At 45.8% G+C, this 20095-nt stretch overlaps 2 protein-coding genes across 4 annotated transcripts in view; one reads left to right on the top strand and one right to left on the bottom strand.

Annotated features, from left to right (window-relative positions):
* The window catches only part of LOC142774943 (testis-expressed protein 10), a 117825-nt gene extending 113161 nt beyond the window's left edge, over nt 1-4664 (top strand). For both annotated transcript variants that reach the window (XR_012886587.1, XM_075876081.1), the window contains 2 exons: nt 2318-2430; nt 4376-4664. Coding sequence is in view for 1 of the 2 variants with exons in the window: in XM_075876081.1 (XP_075732196.1) it covers nt 2318-2430; nt 4376-4522 (260 nt within the window). In the remaining variant the exon portion in view is untranslated. The remainder of the gene's footprint in view (nt 1-2317; nt 2431-4375) is intronic.
* A 1553-nt stretch (nt 4665-6217) lies between these two features.
* LOC142774951 (protein pinocchio-like) lies at nt 6218-17138 on the bottom strand. 2 transcript variants are annotated; one of them, XM_075876093.1, is made up of 4 exons: nt 16896-17138; nt 9452-9644; nt 8723-8852; nt 6218-7001 (listed from the first exon to the last, which is right to left on the bottom strand). In XM_075876093.1, exons 1-4 carry the CDS (start codon nt 16966-16968, stop codon nt 6915-6917), a joined length of 483 nt encoding a protein of 160 aa, XP_075732208.1. In that variant the 5' UTR covers nt 16969-17138; the 3' UTR covers nt 6218-6914. The 2 variants fall into 2 exon arrangements, with proteins under 2 accessions (XP_075732208.1, XP_075732203.1); XM_075876088.1 differs by lacking the exon at nt 16896-17138 and adding an exon at nt 15073-15439.
* Between the last annotated feature and the right edge of the window lie 2957 nt (nt 17139-20095).

The raw sequence follows: 20095 nt of genomic DNA, 5'->3' as shown, positions 1-20095 counted from the left end.
ATAGGTCGGCGGCGAAAAGGGTGGCGGCGAATACATAGGCGCTGGCTGGAACGCAGGCTGTCGAGGTCGAGCAACGGCCTCGGCGTACGTGAGAGGTGCGGCGACTGGGGGCGGTTCACGGGCGGGAGGAAGAACTTGTGCGACCTGGTCTTGAAAGAAGTCGAGGAGTGTAGACGTCAATCTGCGTGGTTGATCGGGTACGCAGGACATCAAAGAGAGCTGACGAACGACCTCAGCGCGGATAAACTCTTGGTTCTTGGAGAGAAGAGGGGCATGGTCTTCTCATATGCCAAGGGTAGAAAGGCTGGACGAAGAGTCGTCGAGCACCGAGGGACGTCGTGTGGAAAGACGTTGCCTGCGCAACTCGTCAAAACTCTGGCATAACTCGGTCAGTTCTAGGACAGTGCGAGGACTCTTAGAAAGGAACATTTGGAAAGCGTCGTCCTCAATGCCCTTCATGATGTGCTTGATCTTAAGCTCTTCGGACATCGACTCGTTGACTCGCTTGCAAAGGTTCAGAACGTCCTCAATATAGCTTGTGAAATTCTCACCAAGCTGCTAGGGCCGAGTATGTAAGCGTTGTTCAGCATGGCGTTTGCGTACCTCAGGCCGCCCGAAAACTTGTGTGAGGCTCGATTTGAAGACCGACCATGTAGGGAGTTCCGCTTTGTGGTTTATAAACCACAGCTTGGCCACATCCGACAGGTAGAAGGAGACGTAGGCCAACTTGGCGGCGTCATCCCATTTGTTGTGAGTACTCACTCGCTCGTACATTGAAATCCAGTTGTCAACGTCCTTGTCTTCTGTGCCTGAGGAAACAGGGGGATCTCGCAGACGCAGAGAACCGGTGCAGAGAACAGTAGGCGGTGCCGGTGGAGGAGTTGGAGCGGCGCTTGCGTCGGTAGGCATAATGGATGGTAAAATGCGATTCCGAAGCTCCAGGGGGATCGAAACCCAGCACCTCCACCACTTGTAACGGGGTTTATTTGCAGAGCAGAACGCAGAAAGCGAAGCAGTCAGCAGTGTCCGGCCAAGCGCAGCAAGCACGAGCTTATGCTGATGACGATGCCCCTGAGGTGCCGAGAAATGCCACTGAAGCTCCTCTCCTTCACTACAATAAATTCAATTTGATGTTGAAATTCGACAATGAATGACTGCTAGCGTCACCCGACAGGGTTGTCAATCTACTGGCAGGACAAGAAATCCTCGCAGGTAGGCTCATCTTGCTTAAAAACAAACACGTAAAGCTTGAAATTGTATTTTACGCGCTGGAGGCTGGCTTATGTTGCACCAGAAAGCAATTTTCCCTTTTCTTCTCGTGCTTTCGAAGAGGCGCTTGGTGGCACTGCTGCCAGCAGGTTCACTTGCCTATGGCGGAAAAATGCGAGGACGACGTCTCGCGACCCTCATACGAACAAACAAACAAAAAGAAAATAGTTTTTGACCAATGGCAGCACGAATGACTTCAGGGAATTTTTTCAACCACCCCCATGAATCCAACTTAGTTTAGTGAAGTTGCACAAGTCCTTGCGCTTAATGTGCCCGCGAGAATTCGCAACAGTTCACCGAGGTTCTGCATTGAAAATTTTGCCATCATGGCCATTTCATCACGGTGTCCATGCAGGCTCTCATATCACAGAACTCTTGAACCTTACTGAAAGACAGCTGGGACTTTCCGTTCTTTTGTGAAGCATGTCGTATGTTTTTTGTTTGCTTTTTTTGTGGCATAAATGGAACCACTATAGTTCTTTTCGCAACATCGGTGGGCCAGTGTTGCCGGAACAGACCAACTTTTCCGCTCGACTGGGTTGGTTTTGCAGGCTGACTAAACAAAGCTGGAGAAACTGTAGTAGTAATACTGTATTTGACAACTTGCATGATTTAGATGACCATTGGGTTATTTGTTTTACTGTAAATTAAAACTCGATGAAGCCTACAAAAACTGTACACAGCTGCACTTTTCGACTCTCACCGATGCTACAATCACCATCACCCTCCCAAGTCAGTGTTGTGGGCATTCATCACACCACTGGAAGAAGACCGAACACAGATAGAAAAATTCTGTTCTGGAAACTTCTACTCACTTTCCAGAGAAACAGCTGCAAGGTTGGACATTTCAGACGGGACGCTTTCTGTTGCATTACAAAACAGAAAACTGAGAAAAGCGATGAAGGACGGTAGACAAATTCTGTTAAATACGTACCTTCACAATGTATGAAAGTGCAGTGACTTTTGTAACATCACTAATGCAACAATATTAATGCCTTGCAATTGTATTTTTCCCTCCCCTCTTTTCTTACCTTCTCACCATATTTAGTGCCATTATCAGTACCCTGCCTAGAGCTGGTGTGTGGAGCACTGCGAATTCTCAGCAAGCATCACCTTTTAGCCACCCCAGCGAGGAACCTTGCTCTTCAGATGCTAATTGGGGTGAGTAGAGACCACGCGCACATCTTAGTACTTTTGCCTTGTAAACTTGTGCTACTACCACTATGACAAAACAGCTCCAGTGCAAGCGTTTGTTGTTTTATAGCGAAAGCTGGCATGTGATCAAAACAAGGGCCGATTCTGGTGCTGTAGTTGTTCGCTGCCACCGTTGTTCATAACCACTATGGCGTGATATACGAAAAAAGAAAAAAGAGACAGAGACCGAATGGAAATTGAACCAGGGCCCTATGTATGGCAGCCGAGTACTCTACCACTGAACTACACAGTTGCTTGAAACTTCGTTGCGAACTGACTCTCTGCAGCCTTCATGTCAGTTAAGGAGTCACAGAAACATGTGTAAGAAAGCGTTTTAGAACTGTAAAATAACAACTGGGCATCACATAATGCGAGTCACGTAACGTGTCAGGCATTGAATGCTCGGACTTATTTCAAAAGCCTCGGGCAAAATTATTCCTCCTTAGCCACAGCTTCAAGAAAATTCACATAAATTGACATAATGCCTCACGTGAGTACCACGCTTTTTCGAAGAATGAAGAGTATGGCACAGCGAACACTTCCCCACTACACAAAAATCGTGATAATTTTTGGTGTAGTGGGTGCCTAAGGGTGTTTAAGCTGGAAGAGCGGCCTTTATTAAACACCCCAAGAGTGTTTAATAAAGGCCGCTCTTCCAGCTTTTGCTGTGACTGTGCTGCACTTTTCGCACAAGCCTGGCAGTTTTTGAAATGCGCAGTGTGCTCTCTTGTGTAGGCAGTTAAAGATCTCGTAATTAATGGTGGGTGTACTGCATGGCTCATGACCCTAAATGTCTCAAAATGCAAAGTAATGTTACAGCGCAGTTTCCAGTAAGCATGCCAAATTTCATTGCTCTACGACAAAAACTAAAGAATTTCACTTTCGATCCCCACCTCCGTCCTTAAGCTGGAAGAGCGGCCTTTATTAAACACCCCAAGAGTGTTTAATAAAGGCCGCTCTTCCAGCTTTTGCTGTGACTGTGCTGCACTTTTCGCACAAGCCTGGCAGTTTTTGAAATGCGCAGTGTGCTCTCTTGTGTAGGCAGTTAAAGATCTCGCAATTAATGGTGGGTGTACTGCATGGCTCATGACCCTAAATGTCTCAAAATGCAAAGTAATGTTGTTACCACAGATCTCGTAATTAATGGTTGGTGTACTGCATGGCTCATGACCCTAAATGTCTTAAAATGCAAAGTATTGTTGTTACCACATAAACCTAGCAGATCCAAATTTTCTCACAGCAATAATCAGTCCTTGCTATTGACTGCATCCCATTATAGGTACTTGGGCGTTATACTGACACCTAATCTGTCTTGGTCCAACCACATTAGAGCAGTCTCTGCTGATGCTTCCAAATCACTAGGTCTTTTTAGACGTGACTTGAAAGCTGCACCATCAAGCATTCGCAAATTATCTTACTTGTCAGTGGTAGAATATGCCTCAACTAGAATATGCCTGTTAGATTTGGATTTCCCATCAAAAATACTCAATTCATTGGAAAGAATCCATAATAGAGCAAGCGCTTCATTGCCAGTAACCATTCTAGTACAGTTGATCCTGCATATATAGAACTTGTGTATATCAAAATATTGGCTATATCGAACAGTTGAGAAACTTTCTTGAATTTCCCATGCAATAGTATGGGACTGGTGCATCCATATAAATTCATTGTCAATGTAATCCATAGTGTCATTTGTATTTAAATACCATTTGCAATGATGTTTAGTTGCATTGCTGATCAATCCTGTCAGTGGGGATGAGCGTCAGTTTTCTTTACTGTGTCATTCATTGCAGATTTTCACCTAGGTTATCCTTCTAGACCCGCAGTATTCCTTCTGTGCCACTCTTTCCATTCACTACCTTACAAACTGTGGGAGACATGCATCTGAGGGCATTTTTTTCCACTGTTTTAGAAACAAGGCTCAGAGCTGCGTCGTCATCAGTGGTTTCTGGTCACCCTGAGCGAGTTCTGCGAAGGCGTACAACAGCAGCAGCAGCATCACCCTCGCCAGTCAGCCATGCCACAGCCGTCAAGTGTAACCATCACCGTGCGACAGTAGGAAACAGTGCCTCGTGCGCAAGTCATGTACACTGCGAGCAGAAGTTTTGAAGTGACAGAGAGCCTTTATTGCAAACCATGGGACATTTTGAAAGACATACATTCCTTGAGACATGGTTCAATAAATAAAACGTGCACAATGATCTGGTCTCTCTGCAGTGGAAGGCTAGCACTGAAATTTTTTATGGGAGCTCGTTGTTGCGAGTTGAAGGCATAATGTGCGGGAGTTTACAAAAAGCAAGATGCGAGCCTCAGTACTCGATTTCCTTTCTTTGTTTTGTAAACTGCTTGCTAATATAAATAGGAAAAGATGGTTCGTGTTTTAGACCTATATTTACTTACATACTAATGTTAAATTCTACAACAGGATTTTTTCCTTCAATGCAGCAGCACTAATCAGCAAGTTGTATTTCATTATCGTGCATGTCAGTTGCCTTTTCAAGTGTCGATTACGTGTTCCGTTTCCCATCTACCTCTTGTGTAAAATTTTTGTCACAGCATGGTACTGTATTGCTGAAGAGTAGTGCTTCAATGGTAACGTGTTATAGGCGTCACAGTGATTGCAAGTGCAGCTTAGAGACCCAATAGTTGATATTTGCAAAGAACTCTTTAACAGTGTAATTGCAGTCTGCAACTTGTGCCGCAGCATCATTTTGCCTTCGGCTCCTTTTTCTGCCCATTCTCTTTACAGCACCAGTTTTCTCCGCTTACAAAAATACACACTTTATGGATTGTGCTTTTATTCACAACCCAAGGCACTCATTTCACATCACTTCCTGAAGCTCTCTCAGTAGGCACTCATGTCTTGAATCCTTTTCCAGCAATAAATGAGACTAAGAGTATATCTTGCTGGCCTGTGTGGCTCAACTGTGAATTTTTTTTCTTTCTCTGTGGCAAAAAGCAATTTACAGTTAAAAAAAATAAATAAAAGACATTTGCAAACAATTTCACAGATCTAAAATATTTTTGGCACACAGTGAAAGAGACGGGAAAAATACAAAGTTAAAAAGGTAAAAATGTTCAGGCAGCAATGACAGCTTTGGTGTATGAGCGAGTAGTATCTTAACATACAAATTTTACCAACTTCTTAATGTGCAACACTTGGATGCAGACCGGTGATGCATGAAAAGCGATGGTTTCGTGGCTGTCAGCAGCAGCTGGTTTGCGTTAATCTCAAGATTGTCAGACTTATAATATACAGCAGCTGAAGTATAGCAGTTTACTCATGGGATGTAGTTTTGCTCATATGTAGTTTAGTTTCAGATACAGAAAGTTTTTATTGCATATTTGTGGGCAGCTGCTGCTGAAAGCTGTGCCAAATTTTCACACCTCCACAAGTTGTTCAATGTACAAGCGGACATTTTTGTTCCATACAGCATCAACTACCTTAAAGTACAATGGACAAGTGATAAATACACGCACAAAACACAAAATGCTTTTGCAGTAAATGTCTTATCATCTACAGTTGTTTCACAGGGAAAAAGTGGCACTTTTGCCATTTTGTCATATGTTGCTGAATAACAGCTTTAAGAGCGTGAAAGAAGAATGTACCCCCTTTGGTTTTTAGCTGTAAATGTAATTACCCCTGGAAAAGTCGTTATGGTACATTCATCACCTTCATTAGGCACTGGCATTTGCTAATAAAAAACACCGAATTGGCCCAATGGCAATAGTAGAAAGTGAACTCGCGCAAAAATTACTAGGTTGAATTTTTTATTCCGAAGATTACTCACGAGCCAAAGGCGATTCTAATCCTGCTTTTGCACCATTTTAAAAGTGAAAACTACCTGAAATGTTCTGGGATTCCAAAAAGTTGAAACGGGCTGCCCTTTCGCTGTTTCCGAACAAGTCTTAAAAATACAAGAGATGATGCACATGAATAAGGAAGTGTGAAACACTAAAAAAGCACCCACATATGTACAAAATAATATCCCTTGTTGATCCACCGGCACCTCATTCCTCCCAGCCCACGTCAGGGCGGGGGCCACTGACTTGGCGTAGACATGGAATGTTACGGGCACCCTTTTCTTTTTGTCGGAGCAATGACTGCAGTGTGGATTGGTAGTTCGTCCCACACTGACCCTACTGGTAGCTCACCGGCGCCGATTCCTACGGGTATTGGCACACAGTGCATTCGATTCCAGCTCCACAACACAAGTCCAGCGAGTCCGTGGCCGCTAAATGCTGCACGTGTACCGCAAGGCATTTCCGAAGGCGTGGACACGAAGACGACGCATGGCATGCCTTGGAGACCTTTGTAGATTGAGGCTCGACGTGAGGCAATTGAGAAATTGTGCGACGCAACGGGGATCAACCAGGGATTTGTTCTATGTACAATTGATGGAAGTGGTGGTGCTACTGCCTGGTAAGGCACCCTAGGTGGAAAGCAGTCCTCATGAGTCCTGCTGGCTCTTTGGAGCAGCATCCTGAGGGGCCTTCTTGCACTCGCCGAGCCACTGGGCACGCCTCAGCTTGTGGGACTGTTGGGAGTGGAGGAAACAGAAAAAGGAGGCATACATTGAACATGTGGGCAATGCACGGCAATTTTTGCAGATAGCACTGTTAATAATACTGAGCTGAGAGGCTGTACCTGTCTTAGCTAGCATCATTTTCATCTAAGTGTACCATTGTGAGTGCTCTCAAGACTAAGCACAGAATCATACAATGTAAGAGACTGAAGGAGCGAAGTGCAAACAGAAATCTGTTGAACGAAACTGCTGCTTGAATGGAACAAGTGCCTCTGATACGATCGGTTTCGTAATTGTATTCGCCGCCTATATTTAACTCTCAGTTAGTGGAGCTCCTGCTAAATGGAACATATTTTCCCGGTGCCTTCAGGTTCTATTGAGTGTCTACTGATATGTAGGGTTTAGCATCACAAAACCACCATATGGTTATGAGAGACTCCGTAGTGAGAGGCTCCGAAAATTTGGACCACCTGGGGTTCTCTAACATGCACCCAAATCTGAGCATATTGGCCTACAGCAGTTCTCAGCCATGGATGTGTCGGGGACCCCTTGTGGACTGGTGGATGTGATGGGGGGGACCCTTTGCAGTAGAGAGGAGGGGGGGGGGGGGGGGGTACATAAGTAAATTAACACAACTGGAGCGTGAAACAGGTGCCTTTTTTGCTACCAAAAACATCAAATAAATGTGCTACATCCCTTCATTTTGGACAGTTCATCAAATTGTGGCACAGTCGCACTAAAACCGAGCTGGATATCTGCAGGCACATTCAGCCTGTTTCGGTATTTAGTTTGAGTCACGGCTAGACTTAACTCCAAAAAACTTTAAAAAAGCGGTTGAGAGTTTCGCGGATCATAAAAGCGGCTTCGCGGACCCCCATTTGAGAACCACTGGCCTACAGTATTTTCGCCTCCATCGAAAATGCAGTCGCCGCAGCCGAGATTCAATCCCCCGACCTGCGGGTCAGCAGCCAAGTACCTTATCCACTAAACCACTGCGGCGGGGCGTCTACTCTCATTTGAATTTGCAGCAGTGTGCACATGCATGAATCGCAAACAACTAAAGAAAGGCACAAATAAAGTTATCGACCTAAGCATGCTTGATAAGTGGTTTGCATTAATAATAATGAATGCAAACTATGGCAAGGAAGGTTTTCTTCATTCTTATCCAATCTTGCCACCAGGGGACAGGCAGGTGACACAGAGTTGCCTAAAGTTATCGTGGTGCCATTTGGCTACACGTTTGCCAAGAGCTACAATACTGAACGTGTTTTATTTTTCTACTCCACAGTGACAACATGCTGGTGTTAAGTTGCCAAATGTCTGAAGAACTATGTAGTTAAGGCTTACAACGCATAATTGTACGGTGCCTATTTATCTCTTTGGTTAGACTGTCTTCGCATTGATTGTAAATGTCTACGCAAGGACAAGTTTTAAGTTTAATTGCTTTATGTTGATACATAAGGCACGACCACCCTATCATTTAGGGGCGAAGCTCCTCTTGGTCTAACCTTGTCCTGCATCAGACGTAACTGGGTAGACGGACAGACACAGGTGCAGACAGATGGGCAGACAAACAGACAGAGAGACAGACAGACAAATGGATGGACAGACAGACACATGGGCAGACACACATACAGACGGATGCTTCGCCCCACTCATCATCATTCACTCTGTGGATATGCTGTCTTTTTTTTAATTTCTATTGAACACTAATGCAAAGTAAGTTCGCTCACGGCATCCAAGTCTCTGCTCCAGACTTCTTCACAGCTGCCATTGCAGTGCAGACAAGGGCGGCGTAAGGCATATCCGCCACACTCGGCACAGTCCAAAGACGCGTGATCCTGATACCAACTCACTCCACACCTGCAAAGAGCACAACATACATAGATGCTGCTGCTGATCTGTTTCACACTGCCTCAACCTCTAATTCATGTAAAATTGGTTTGTGAACTACGCATAGCACATAGTATAAATTACAGAACTAGCGAACTGCATTCATGCTACTAAAGTAGAACAACCACTAAAGCTATGTGACGTGATTGGCTGGTATAGAGTATTTTTTCATTCAGAAACCATGCTTTAACACTCCACAGGCTACCAAAAGTTTCACTTATTTTATCAAAGAATCTGGGGGGTCAAACTCTGTCCTTCTTGCAGACATGACTGTTTAGTTTTGAACTGAATGAAAAATTTGTAGGAAGTCTGCAAGCCTATTATTCAATGTGAGTACTACCAGTATTTGCTACAAGACACAACATCGATACTGCTAGAATCTACTGCAATATAGCCAAGTGGTTATTTACTTACTGTCTTAAAAAAGCTTTTTCCTTGCTTAAATGGTAACTGCAGCATCTATGTGAACACATCTATTTTGTTTGTGTTCACTGCACATTGCAATTGTAATGCATAATTATACGACAGTTTCCAGTGTAAGAAACCTGCGTATTCCTTTGAGAACTCACGTAAAGCAGGAGTTGTAGTGATTCTTGAGGCCCTCCAAGGTGACTGCATCGGTGCCCTGTCCTAGATGGTGTTGCTGTGCTAAATCCTCAATGCTGTCCCAACAGCTCTCCTGTTCCGAGCATCGTGCCAGCGACGAGTTTTGCGAAAGCGTCACCAGCACAGGGTCTGATTTGGAATGCCGGATGCACAGGTCTGCACACAATCAAAAAATTGACAGGTGGGATATGAGAGGCGACCTTTTAGGCTCCAGGCACTGTCAAAACAAAACCAGGCTTACAGCAGATTGCTCGCTTCATTGCGAGTAATGCAAGACTGGCACACAATCGAACAGGTTTCAGTGAAATGCGGCATTAACTGCAAACTATTACAGCATTTGACGAACACTATGCACAAGCAAGAGTTTCGGTTATGTCAAATTGTGATTCTAGATTTGCAGTTCCCATCTGTCTCCCGTCAGCCTTACTGCATAAAAATGTCACCTTGCAAGGACGGCCTGATATGTCATAAAGACGCAGTTTTTACCAGTCATTTCGAGCCCTTCAGTTGTGTCTATCACCAATGACTCCAGTTTCAACTTTCCTTCACATAAAAGAATACGATTGTAATCATGTTATTCATCACATTGTACTGTGTCCTGGCACTTGTTTATAATGGAACTGTGTGCCGGATTGTTAGCGGATCTACAGGCTGTTAGGAACATACAGGAAATGTGTGGTTACTGAATCCGGCTAGAGCCAGTATATACACTGCAGTCAACAGTAAAAGCACATCTGGCAAACACCTGCCTACCTTGCATTGTTTCTATGAACCTCTTGTAGCATTCCAGTATGTACGTGTGTCTGTGAGGCATCCTGTTTGCCATGAACTTAACTCTAGGCTCGGCAAGATAATTGTCGGCATGTGTGTATATAAAGGATAACATTTCTGTTTATGCTCAGCAAATTATTGTTGAATGAGAAAGCATTGTGGTAGAATTGCTCTTTAGCGGTAAACTTTTGATTGGAAATGCTGCTGTCGAGCTAGTAACTTATTTTGTAACTAACATAATTGTATCACATTGTACTGTCCATGTGAGAAGTCACTTCATAATTTTTGCACTGGTTGTTGTAAATAGTACGTCTGTAATTCTCATTAAATTTTTTTTTGTACACTTGGTACAGGCGAGTACTATGCAAGTTCAGCTTTGTTATTTTCAATATTACGCAGCTGTTAGGATAGACAAAAATATAGGCTACAAGTTTCATGGATGATAATGTCCTTCAGACGGAGCCTTGGTGACAATTACCACTGCTGCCTTAAGCCACATGTGGCTAGCCTACATTCAAAGCACACTGGCAGACAAACACTGCTAGGGAAAACAAAACGTGCTGGGACACATGGGACATTAATGCAACTCGGCTTGTTCTGGCGCAGTGATGTGGCGACCAGGAGGTCAAAGCCATCCATGATCTACTGTTCCAACAGCTGCAGTTGTACAGCAAATACCTCGGTAAACAATGCCATTATTCACGGAGCACGTTACGTATTTTTACCTTGCCTAAATGTTCAGTCAAGAATTTATTTTCTCCTTAGCAACTTTTTTATGCTAGTTGTGTCAACTTGTGGCAAAAAGAGGGCAAGATACGTTGCTCATTGCATGAACTGAACCTTTTCTATAGTCTATGTGTCTTGACCTGATTTCAGTATGCTGCAAATGACTGCAATCAATCACTTTTGTGAAGGCGCTGTGATGTTTGTTGGGTCGTTTGATATGCCGTGCTTCAGTACCAAAGTTAGAAGTACTACTTTTCTTTTCCTAAAGTGAGTATAACTAAAAACTATTTGCGCTCTCATTTGGAGCCAATATTTTCATTCTCGTCACGTCAAAATGGAACACAACCGAGTGCGGAAAAATGAAATATTTAATTACGTACTCATTACAGTTGGTAACTGAAACTTGCACAGACCAACACATTGCTTCAATTTCTTTTTTTGGAATTTAATAATGAGCACCTTGGTATTATGCTATGTAAAATTGACCCATTTGTAGACAGTGCATCATATTTCGTGCTTGAAGGGGTTATTTTTGTCTATAGATCACTTTTCTTGACAGGGAATTAATATGTGGCGATATAAAATATATCACTTGTACACAGGTGGTCACTGTTCACAGGAGGTATATTCAGCAACCACTGAATATACTTCATAAGTGAGCTGTCCAGTGTCTACCAGTGTCCATGTTTGTGGCCTTTGCATACATATTCGAAAACACTCCGGGATGCTAGGGTTGAATATAGAACAGAACCATAGAAAAAGTATTCCGAAGGTATATGTCCCAATGTCATATTGCAACATACCGTAGTGATCCTCTGAAATATGAAGACCTTGTCAGAGCATAACAGTAGTATTTTCAAGTAGCAGGCATCATTTTAAATTTGGAGACTAAAGCAATGCAACCAGAACGCTCAATGTCTGGCGTGTATGTGCCACATCGTTACGGTCAGACTTCAGCCCTCGCTAATTAGTAGAGATTTGTTACCGATGGCCCGATGTCTTTTTTGGTAACTTCTGTCTACAGGTACCTCTTTAGTTGTCATTCCAGTAACTCTGGCAAATATTTCTACGCAGTAATCTCAATGTTTCTGCTATACAGTCAATAAAGAACCTGTGATTGTGTGAAACGATTAATGATGTTGTATATGTCTGAAAATCAGATGAAGCAGAGCTGGATAACACATCAGAAAGGTGAAGATAGGTTTGTCATGAATCTAAATTGAACTATAATACATTTTTTGTCACATCTTAATTATTGCTCTTGCCGTAGTGGAAAAATATATATTTAACTGTCAGTGGCTGACACATAGTTCCTTTGCTCCGTGTGACTATTACTGCAAAGCTAGTCCTGGTGCACCCATGGCTGCTTCTATGTTTCTGTACCCCTATTAGCTCCGAAGGAACTAGTAGGACACGCCCACCCAGTCGAAGTCATGCCTTGGAACTTCCAGGAAGAATGCAGTACAGCGCTGCGCGAACAGGAAGGAGGCGCGGAATTCCGCAAACTGAAGGGCGCCACGAGAGTACACAATACCACGATGCGGGCTTGAGGACGCACCCTCTTTGAAATTGGCACACGGCCGGAGGAGCGGGGAAGCCCGGAGTAGGGGGCGCGCGGTTGACTAAGACCCAAGGCGGGGAGCCCAAATAGTGGCATTGCTTGTGGCCCTAAGACGGGGCGCGGTCTTCTCTCTATTTTCGCTTCGTCTCGTTGAAGGTTGTGATAACAGCGTATATATATAGGAAAGAACGCGCGCGAGTGGCGACTGGCTTTCCCTTTCCACTCGGTCCTCGTCTTTGACGATCCTTTCTTGGCTTCTCGCACTGGCTTCACCCTCTCCCTTCTCCGCGCTACGTCCATTTCGGGCGTCGCGCGTTGCCTTTTGAGATGCAGAGAGGGCGCGGCGGCTCTTTTTTTGAAAAGCAAGAAGCCGGGACGGACGCGTGCAGTCGTGCGCGTTTTCCTTTCCCTCGTAACACATCCTCTTCCTCCTCGCGACCTCTTTCGCTTAGAAGGGAGCAGCTGGGCGAGGGTTCGATTCCTCTCGTGCGACGACCCCGTTTGGCCCGCCACCTACCATCTTGACCCCCCGTGCGTTGTCCTCCCGCGTTCTCTTTCCCACGAGTTCTCGCTGCGGCGCGCCGACCAGGTAGCAGGTTGGCCTCTGTCATCCGGCAAGCCGCGCGCGTCTCTTCAACGAACTTGCAGCACTGCCAAAGCCGGGACGAGACCACGCGCTTTGTTTGACTTTCTAGAAAGCTGGACCTTTCAGCACCAGAGGCAACACCGGGAACGTTGATGCCCTATCTCGTTTGAGACGGTGCGCGGACTAGTGGGAGTAAATCTAACCGTCCGAGTTACCGTGTACAGTTCTACTGAACATCGCAAAGGGATGACCGATCCTGGCAGAGGACATGCATGGCGTTACGATCGGTGTCCTTATGAAGATTGCTATTAATAATGTTTTAAAAGTTCTTGCGTCTTGCAAAAAACCTTGAAAACGTATGATATGTTTACTCGTCCGCGAAAAATGAAGTTGTGCAGTGCATTCCGCATTCCAGATAGCTTGAAACTTGTCCCAGTATGCACAGAGTGACAAGAAACGTACAACCATCTTGAGACGCAGACAGTTTTTGGCGTCTAGACACTTTATTGATATCAGCCTGCTCGTCTGATTCAGCGACTTCTGCGGATATCCCAATCGCGAGTGAACGTATTAAGTGCTTTGCTTCCGGAGTGCCGCGATTTCTGCCCGCACTTATCAGCTCCTTACAGCATCGGTTGATCCAGTAGTTTCACACTTATGTCTTGGTCATTAGAACGCGCCAGTGTGCCGGTAACTGCATTGCTCTCGCATATCAACAAAGCATGCATGATTGCCGATGTAATGGTTACGTCCTCTTTGGCACGCTCATGCCACCTCTGCAGTGACACGACTTGCGCACATCTATGGTCGCTTGCTGTAACGAACTCGATAAATCTGCGGCGTTTCGATTAAGTCTATCACAGCAAGATGCGCCTGTAAGTGCGCGCCTTCGTCGCGACAAAAAAAAAAAAAAAAAAAAAAAAACATTCGAACGGCTAGTCATATATCATAGAGTTCGATAGACTGAGCGTATGCGCCCGTTTCCTTTGCGCAGCGCCATCAAACTCTTTGTAGGTTCATCTCTCCGTCGACGCCAGCTGGATTGCAGATAGTGATCACTATATACTACGGACTGTTATTCCTTCCCGCCACCTGCCGTCAAAGAGAAGGCGCACTGACGCCCCGTAGAGCTAACTAATGCAGAGCGCCGCTGCCGACCCAAAACAAAGGCTGGCGCCTGGCTGACAGGGGAGTGTGTATGCAGCGCACCTGCATTCTCTCAAAACACGAGCCACGAATGAATGATCTCTGGCGGCGCCGTCTAGGCGCGCCGAGCTCGATCGCCCGTCGCCGCGCTCCTATAATAATATGCTGCAGACGCGTACGGCAGAGCGCCGGCCAAGTCGTATAACGGTACGGGGGAACGGTAGTCTTTTCTTACAGCTAGCTGCCCCGAAATCGAAAAGTATGTACGTACCGGCTCTGGTCGTACGTGCGAGTGGAAACCGCTCTGTGTAGATTTGAATCGTAGATAAATAAAATAAAGACAAAAAATGCGTGATAGCTTGCTTGATTGAACGCATCTCGTGCACGTCACAATCTTGCCGTGCGTGGGTCGAATTCGCTCCTCCGCGCGACCCGCGAGAAATGGGAGTAAGATTTGCGCCACATTTCGAGTGGGGCAGGCGATATGGGTCGGCGCTGCGCAACTTCGTGACGCTATAGTGTTCGCTCTCACGCAAGCTCTTGCTTTTTTTTTTTCTCGAGGAAACCACAAGCACCAGATGTACATCGTATCGGAAGGATCACTTTTAGAACTTCTGTGTCCGATCGGGAAGTTATCTTCCCAAAAAGCGCACATGAATAATCGGCGTTGGCGAGGAAGAGTACTCAGACATCATTGACAATTCAACGCGCGGCTGGCCCAGTTTGAAGCGAAGGCGGATGAAAAACACAATGGGAACGGCGGCTGGCGCAAACACAAACTATGAACAACGTACCGTGCAGAGAGCGCCGAGCGTTGCGAAGCGATGGCGTGGACGACCTGGACTGGGACGAGTTTCCAAGCATAGCGAGCAAGCCGCGTACATGGTGGTGTGCCATATTCTGTTCGGTCGGGTCTCTAATGTACGGGCAGCTGGTAGAAGAAGCTGGAAACGCGGGCTGACTGTAAACCAAGTCTTTTTGAGCGCTGTCCACACTACTGGTTCAAACGACAAAAACTTCACGACTCTTGAAAAGCTATTCTCATTGACTAAGATGCGCGTGTCCTCGGTTCTGTGTGACACGCTTAATCTGCAGCGAGATTATCCGTTCCAAAGAAGCGCCCACGCGTCCTGCACGGCGGAGCTTGTGACTAAAATTTCGGGAGACTCAGTGTCGGACCGTGGGGGCGCTGGACTGTCACCCTGCAGGTCCGTGCCGTGTGCACCAAAACGCGACATCAGTAGATTGGCCCGCCAATATCGCAGCTGTGTTATACCGATTTCGAAATGCGTGATAAGATGGCCGGACTCTTATCGACTGTACCAACAACGTGCCAGTTATCTCGGGAAACCGCACACGGAGGAGTGTAACTACCATATGCACGAGATATCGAGTATACCAGGTCCGCCCCGTTCCACTGAAGATTTTTCGTGCCAGGTCGCCATTTATGCTCTTGAATTAAGTGAGTGACGCTTTTTTTTTTTGCGTTCTCTTAAGAAGAATGTTACGAGTTCTACGTGTAATTGAGCCCGTAGTGTTCGAAGATTGCCTCTCGAAATCGTGTGAAGATTGCCGTGTGTGAAGAAACGTGTGAAGATTGCCTCTCGAAATCGAGAAAAACGCCAGTTCCCAACACACGTTCGTGCCTCTTCCAGAGTGTTCAATACAGCGCGTAACTGGTACAACATTTCACATTTATCATTCCAAACGACCGCCCAGCCATGTAACGGTGATTGAAAGTTTGTTCGCGTGAGAATACTACGCTCGGCATTCCGGGTACAACTACCCCGAAGAGTTCGACATTTCAAAATTTGCGCGTCTTTTATGAATGGCGCCGTGCTGCCATTGTGGTCTCAAGGCCGCAGTAGTCGGTTGGCGGCGCGATTCTTTTGAATTCGAAGCGGCTGGATGCCTACGCTAGATTACCATATGCACGCTTAGCATGAGAGCCTTGTGTATCACAAGCTGTCTGATAGTGCCGTTCTACACATGCACGCACACAATGCATGCCTTCACAATCGGTGGCATTTTTTCCCCCCTTAAGTTGATAACTCTCGTTTCGAAGATCGATACGAGAAGAGCTGGCAGCTCGCGCGGTTAAGCTTGCAGCTTGGCAAGCGGCCACGTAGTCCCGCCTCCTCGCAAGTGCTGTGGCCACGAATGCAGCAAAGCGCCGATCGAGGTTGCGAGCCAAAAATGCCCCTGGCCACCCGAACGATTAGATATCCGTGGAAAAAAAGATGCTCGATGCAGGATTTTGGTGTTGCTTTTTCGGCCAATTATTTCAGCGCCGTGCGCAGATTGCCTCGGGCTGTAACGGGCCCATCTGGCGTTCTCTGGCGCCTACGGCGAAATGGTGTCAGGTTACGCGGGCGAAAGCTGGCAGCGCGAGGAACGAGTTTATCCCGTTAAATCGGTCATCGTGTTGTGTTTCCAGCGAAACTTATCCTGTACATCTATGTGGGATCGGTTGCCGCAATGAAGCGGCAAGTCAATTCCTCCTGTTTGCTGAGAAACTCTCATCGGTGTCTCTCGCAGCTGCATCACTCCATCGGCCATCGCGCATTCGATTTGTGCCGCGTACGCGAGCACTAATTACGATGAAAGTGTTTCTAACCTTTTTTCAAGACTGCTGAGCGCGACTCGTGCAGCACTGGCGATGGGTAGCTCACTAGAACTCCGGTAGCCATCCTATGGAAACTCCACGTGTAGGGCACAGCACAAAAATGGGATGACGCGAGTGACAGTTGTAAAACACAACACAACCACTTCCTGGCAGGAGTAGTCGACGTAGCTTATAATCCGATGTTTTGGATGTGGGCTAGGCCGACCTGGATCAACTTTCGGTTTAGCCGAACACGATTTCAACAGCACCTCGCGCGTGCTTGCGGGCGACTGAAGAGCAACGCTCTCGCAGCAGACGATTCATTTCGAGCGCGCCGCTGGCGCCGCGTCGCGGAGGTGGCGCTTAACTCTGGCGCATGCGCAATAGTGTTGAGAGAAGGTGCGCGCCGGAGCACCGCGCATTTCAAATCTGCGAAATTGTAATTTTGGCGTATTCTTCGAGCGTAAACGTTATTTGCGCATAAAAAGACACATCAGCACGCTATAGATTTCGCCACACCAGTGGCAAACACTTCATTAATGGCGTTCATATAGCCATTCGCCAAACCATCGTGACGTACTATTATTCCAGACTTGCGCAAACGTTAATTTGCGGCTGAAACGGAATGCGAACAGAAATAGAAAAGAAGATATGGATGAACATGAAGGCATACTGATATTTAGGAAAATTACGGAAAGAAAATGTGTATGAAATCACAAAGGTCGTATGCATGCCATTCGAGCTCTAAACTGGCTGCTTAAGGACATCGATATATCTGAATCAAATATTAGGCAAAGTCAGGTACTCAGTCGACATCCTTAAACGCTTTTTTCTTGGTTAAAAAGTTGAATAGAACACATCAAAATCGGAAGTGTTCAAAACTTTCGATTATGTTGATTCATCTAGAATACACTTGGAAGTGTTGATTCGCTGAGTTTTGGATGTTTATGTGCAAGCTTGCACTTTCTTAACGAAATGTCTGTATGATGACTAATTATTAAACCGCCTGTCGTGGTTTGTGCTATCAGATTCCGATATCCACGCTTTGTAAAAGTGCAGAAAGGGCTCTGCTCACATCATATTAGAACAGACCAATGAATAAATACTTGGTCAACATAAGTTGTTATAAGCAAGGAACGTTCAGTGTGTTCATGTAACAAACAAAAAATAAAAGATTTATAAAACCGTGGATTTATCATAGGCAGCTGACAGGTTAGGTGTACAGAGGTTTTAGAGACAGAAAAGAGAAAGGAAGGCATTGAAATAATTTGGTGCGTATAGAAGACTATGACCTGTTGGTGGTTGGCTTTGGCGTGCGTGAACCATCAACTTAACCAATCGCGTCAGTTTTGTGCCCAGCTTATGAAGGAATATAAATACTTTGGTGCGTATAGGAGACTATGTTGGTGGTTGACTTTGGCGTGCGTGACCAATCGCGTCAATTTTGTCCTCAGTCTGTAAAGAAATTGAAATAAAGGGTTGCATATAGGAGATTATGATCTGTTGGTGGTTGTCTTCGGCGTGCGTGAACCATGAGCTTAACCAATCGCGTCAGTTTTGTGCTCATCCTATGAAGGAATTGGAAGAATTTGGCGCGTATATATGGTAGACTATGATCTGTTGGTGCTTGACTTCGGTGTGCGTGAACCGTCAGCCTCACCAATCGCGTCACTTTTGTCCTCAGCCTATGAATGAATTAAAATAATGTGATGCATATAGGAGACTATGATGTGTTGGTGGTTTACTTTGGCGTGCGTGAACCATGAGCTTGACCAATCGCGTAAGTTTTGTGCCCAGCCTTTAAAGGAATTAAAATAGTGAGGTGCGTATAGGAGACTCTGATTCGTTGGTGGTTTGCTTTGGCGTGCGGGACCAATCATGTCAATTTTTGCCTCAGTGTATAAAGAAATTGAAATAATGTGGTGCATATAGGAGATTATGATCTGTTGGTGGTTGACTTCGGCGTCCGTGAACTGTCCGCCTGGCCAATCGCGTCAGTTTTGCCCTCAGTCTATGAACGAATTGAACGAATTAGGTGCGCATATAGGAGACTATGATTCGTTTGTGGTTGACTTTGGCGTGCGTGAACCATCAGCCTGACTAATCGCGTCAGTTTTGCCCACAGCTTATTGCTTACTATCGCGCGACCTCATGGATGCACGAGGTTGATGACGTTCTGACGGCACAACATGGCGGCTTTGGTAATGCCAAGGCAGCCTAATCACGTGGCGGTTAACCTTCAGGTGCCAACGAAAGGCCATTCCAACGCAGATCAGATGGAAACAACACCACTCACATACACACATACGCGACATGACGGATTATCCCGTAGAACGTTCCCTCCACCACGCTCAAAACCAACCCGTGCAGATACCGCTGCTTGCGTCCGCTTGATCGAAACGAATACACACGTTCGCCATTCTTGAACTCCTGCAGACCCTTTTCATTACGCAGTATCCTGATGAATGTCTATTTTGTGGGGAACATTCAAATTTGTACAGTTTAACGTGGGAATGCTCCACACCGCCCGGCCTGCCTAGAATACTAAATCCCTCCTCCTCCCAATGGCAAGACTTACCAGCGCAGCCCTGGACGACCAGCAATAACTTCTTGACAAGGCTGGCTGGATAGTAGTGGCAAATGGGACTGAGAGATCTACCCTATCGGCCTTCGCGAGCAAACGAAAAATTGTTTTCGACGACCAACCACTACTTTAACCAGTTAATGATGCCACTGAAACATTGCTGGCCGCTCTGGATTAATAACGCAATAACTAGCATGGGATGGGCCAACAATAAAGTCACATCACAAACTTTGCGTCCAACCATGTTGGTACTCCAAAGAGAAGGATTTCGTGACGCCAATGTTGTTATCATGCTCAACACTCGCGACGTTGGATCAATGTCAGCGGCTTCGCTGCGGCGATCGTTAAAGTTCTTCCGTCGAAATCGGACTCCTGCGCAAACTACGCAGCAGCAAAAGAGAAACAGACGAAGTGCGACTGTTGGTTTATTGTTCGTTTATAAAAATGTGTTAACGATTTAGAGTACTTGGCACTCTACTATCAGCCACATTATTTACGCCGTGCCTTTCCTAAAAGTGACAAAGAAGGAACTCAATAAGATTGACGCCCTTATCAGGACAGCGCTAAATCGGGTCTTAAATCTTCCGAAAAGCACAAACACGGAGCGGCTCTTACAGCTCGGACTGCA

This window comes from Rhipicephalus microplus, chromosome 2 (assembly GCF_043290135.1).
Source record: "Rhipicephalus microplus isolate Deutch F79 chromosome 2, USDA_Rmic, whole genome shotgun sequence".
NCBI lineage: Eukaryota > Metazoa > Arthropoda > Arachnida > Ixodida > Ixodidae > Rhipicephalus > Rhipicephalus microplus.
Note: the sequence above shows the minus strand (reverse complement) of the source record. Positions and strands in the feature narration are given on the sequence as shown.

Bases quoted from the DNA above. Each gene is read 5' to 3' on its own strand.
- LOC142774951 (XM_075876088.1), bottom strand. From the start codon at position 15,175: ATGGCACACCACCATGTACGCGGCTTGCTCGCTATGCTTGGAAACTCG. The intron at 9,645-15,072 runs GTACGTTGTTCA...GATTGTGTGCAG, and splicing joins CGCTCGGCGCTCTCTGCACG to ACCTGTGCATCCGGCATTCC. The intron at 8,853-9,451 runs GTGAGTTCTCAA...TGCTCTTTGCAG, and splicing joins CACTACAACTCCTGCTTTAC to GTGTGGAGTGAGTTGGTATC.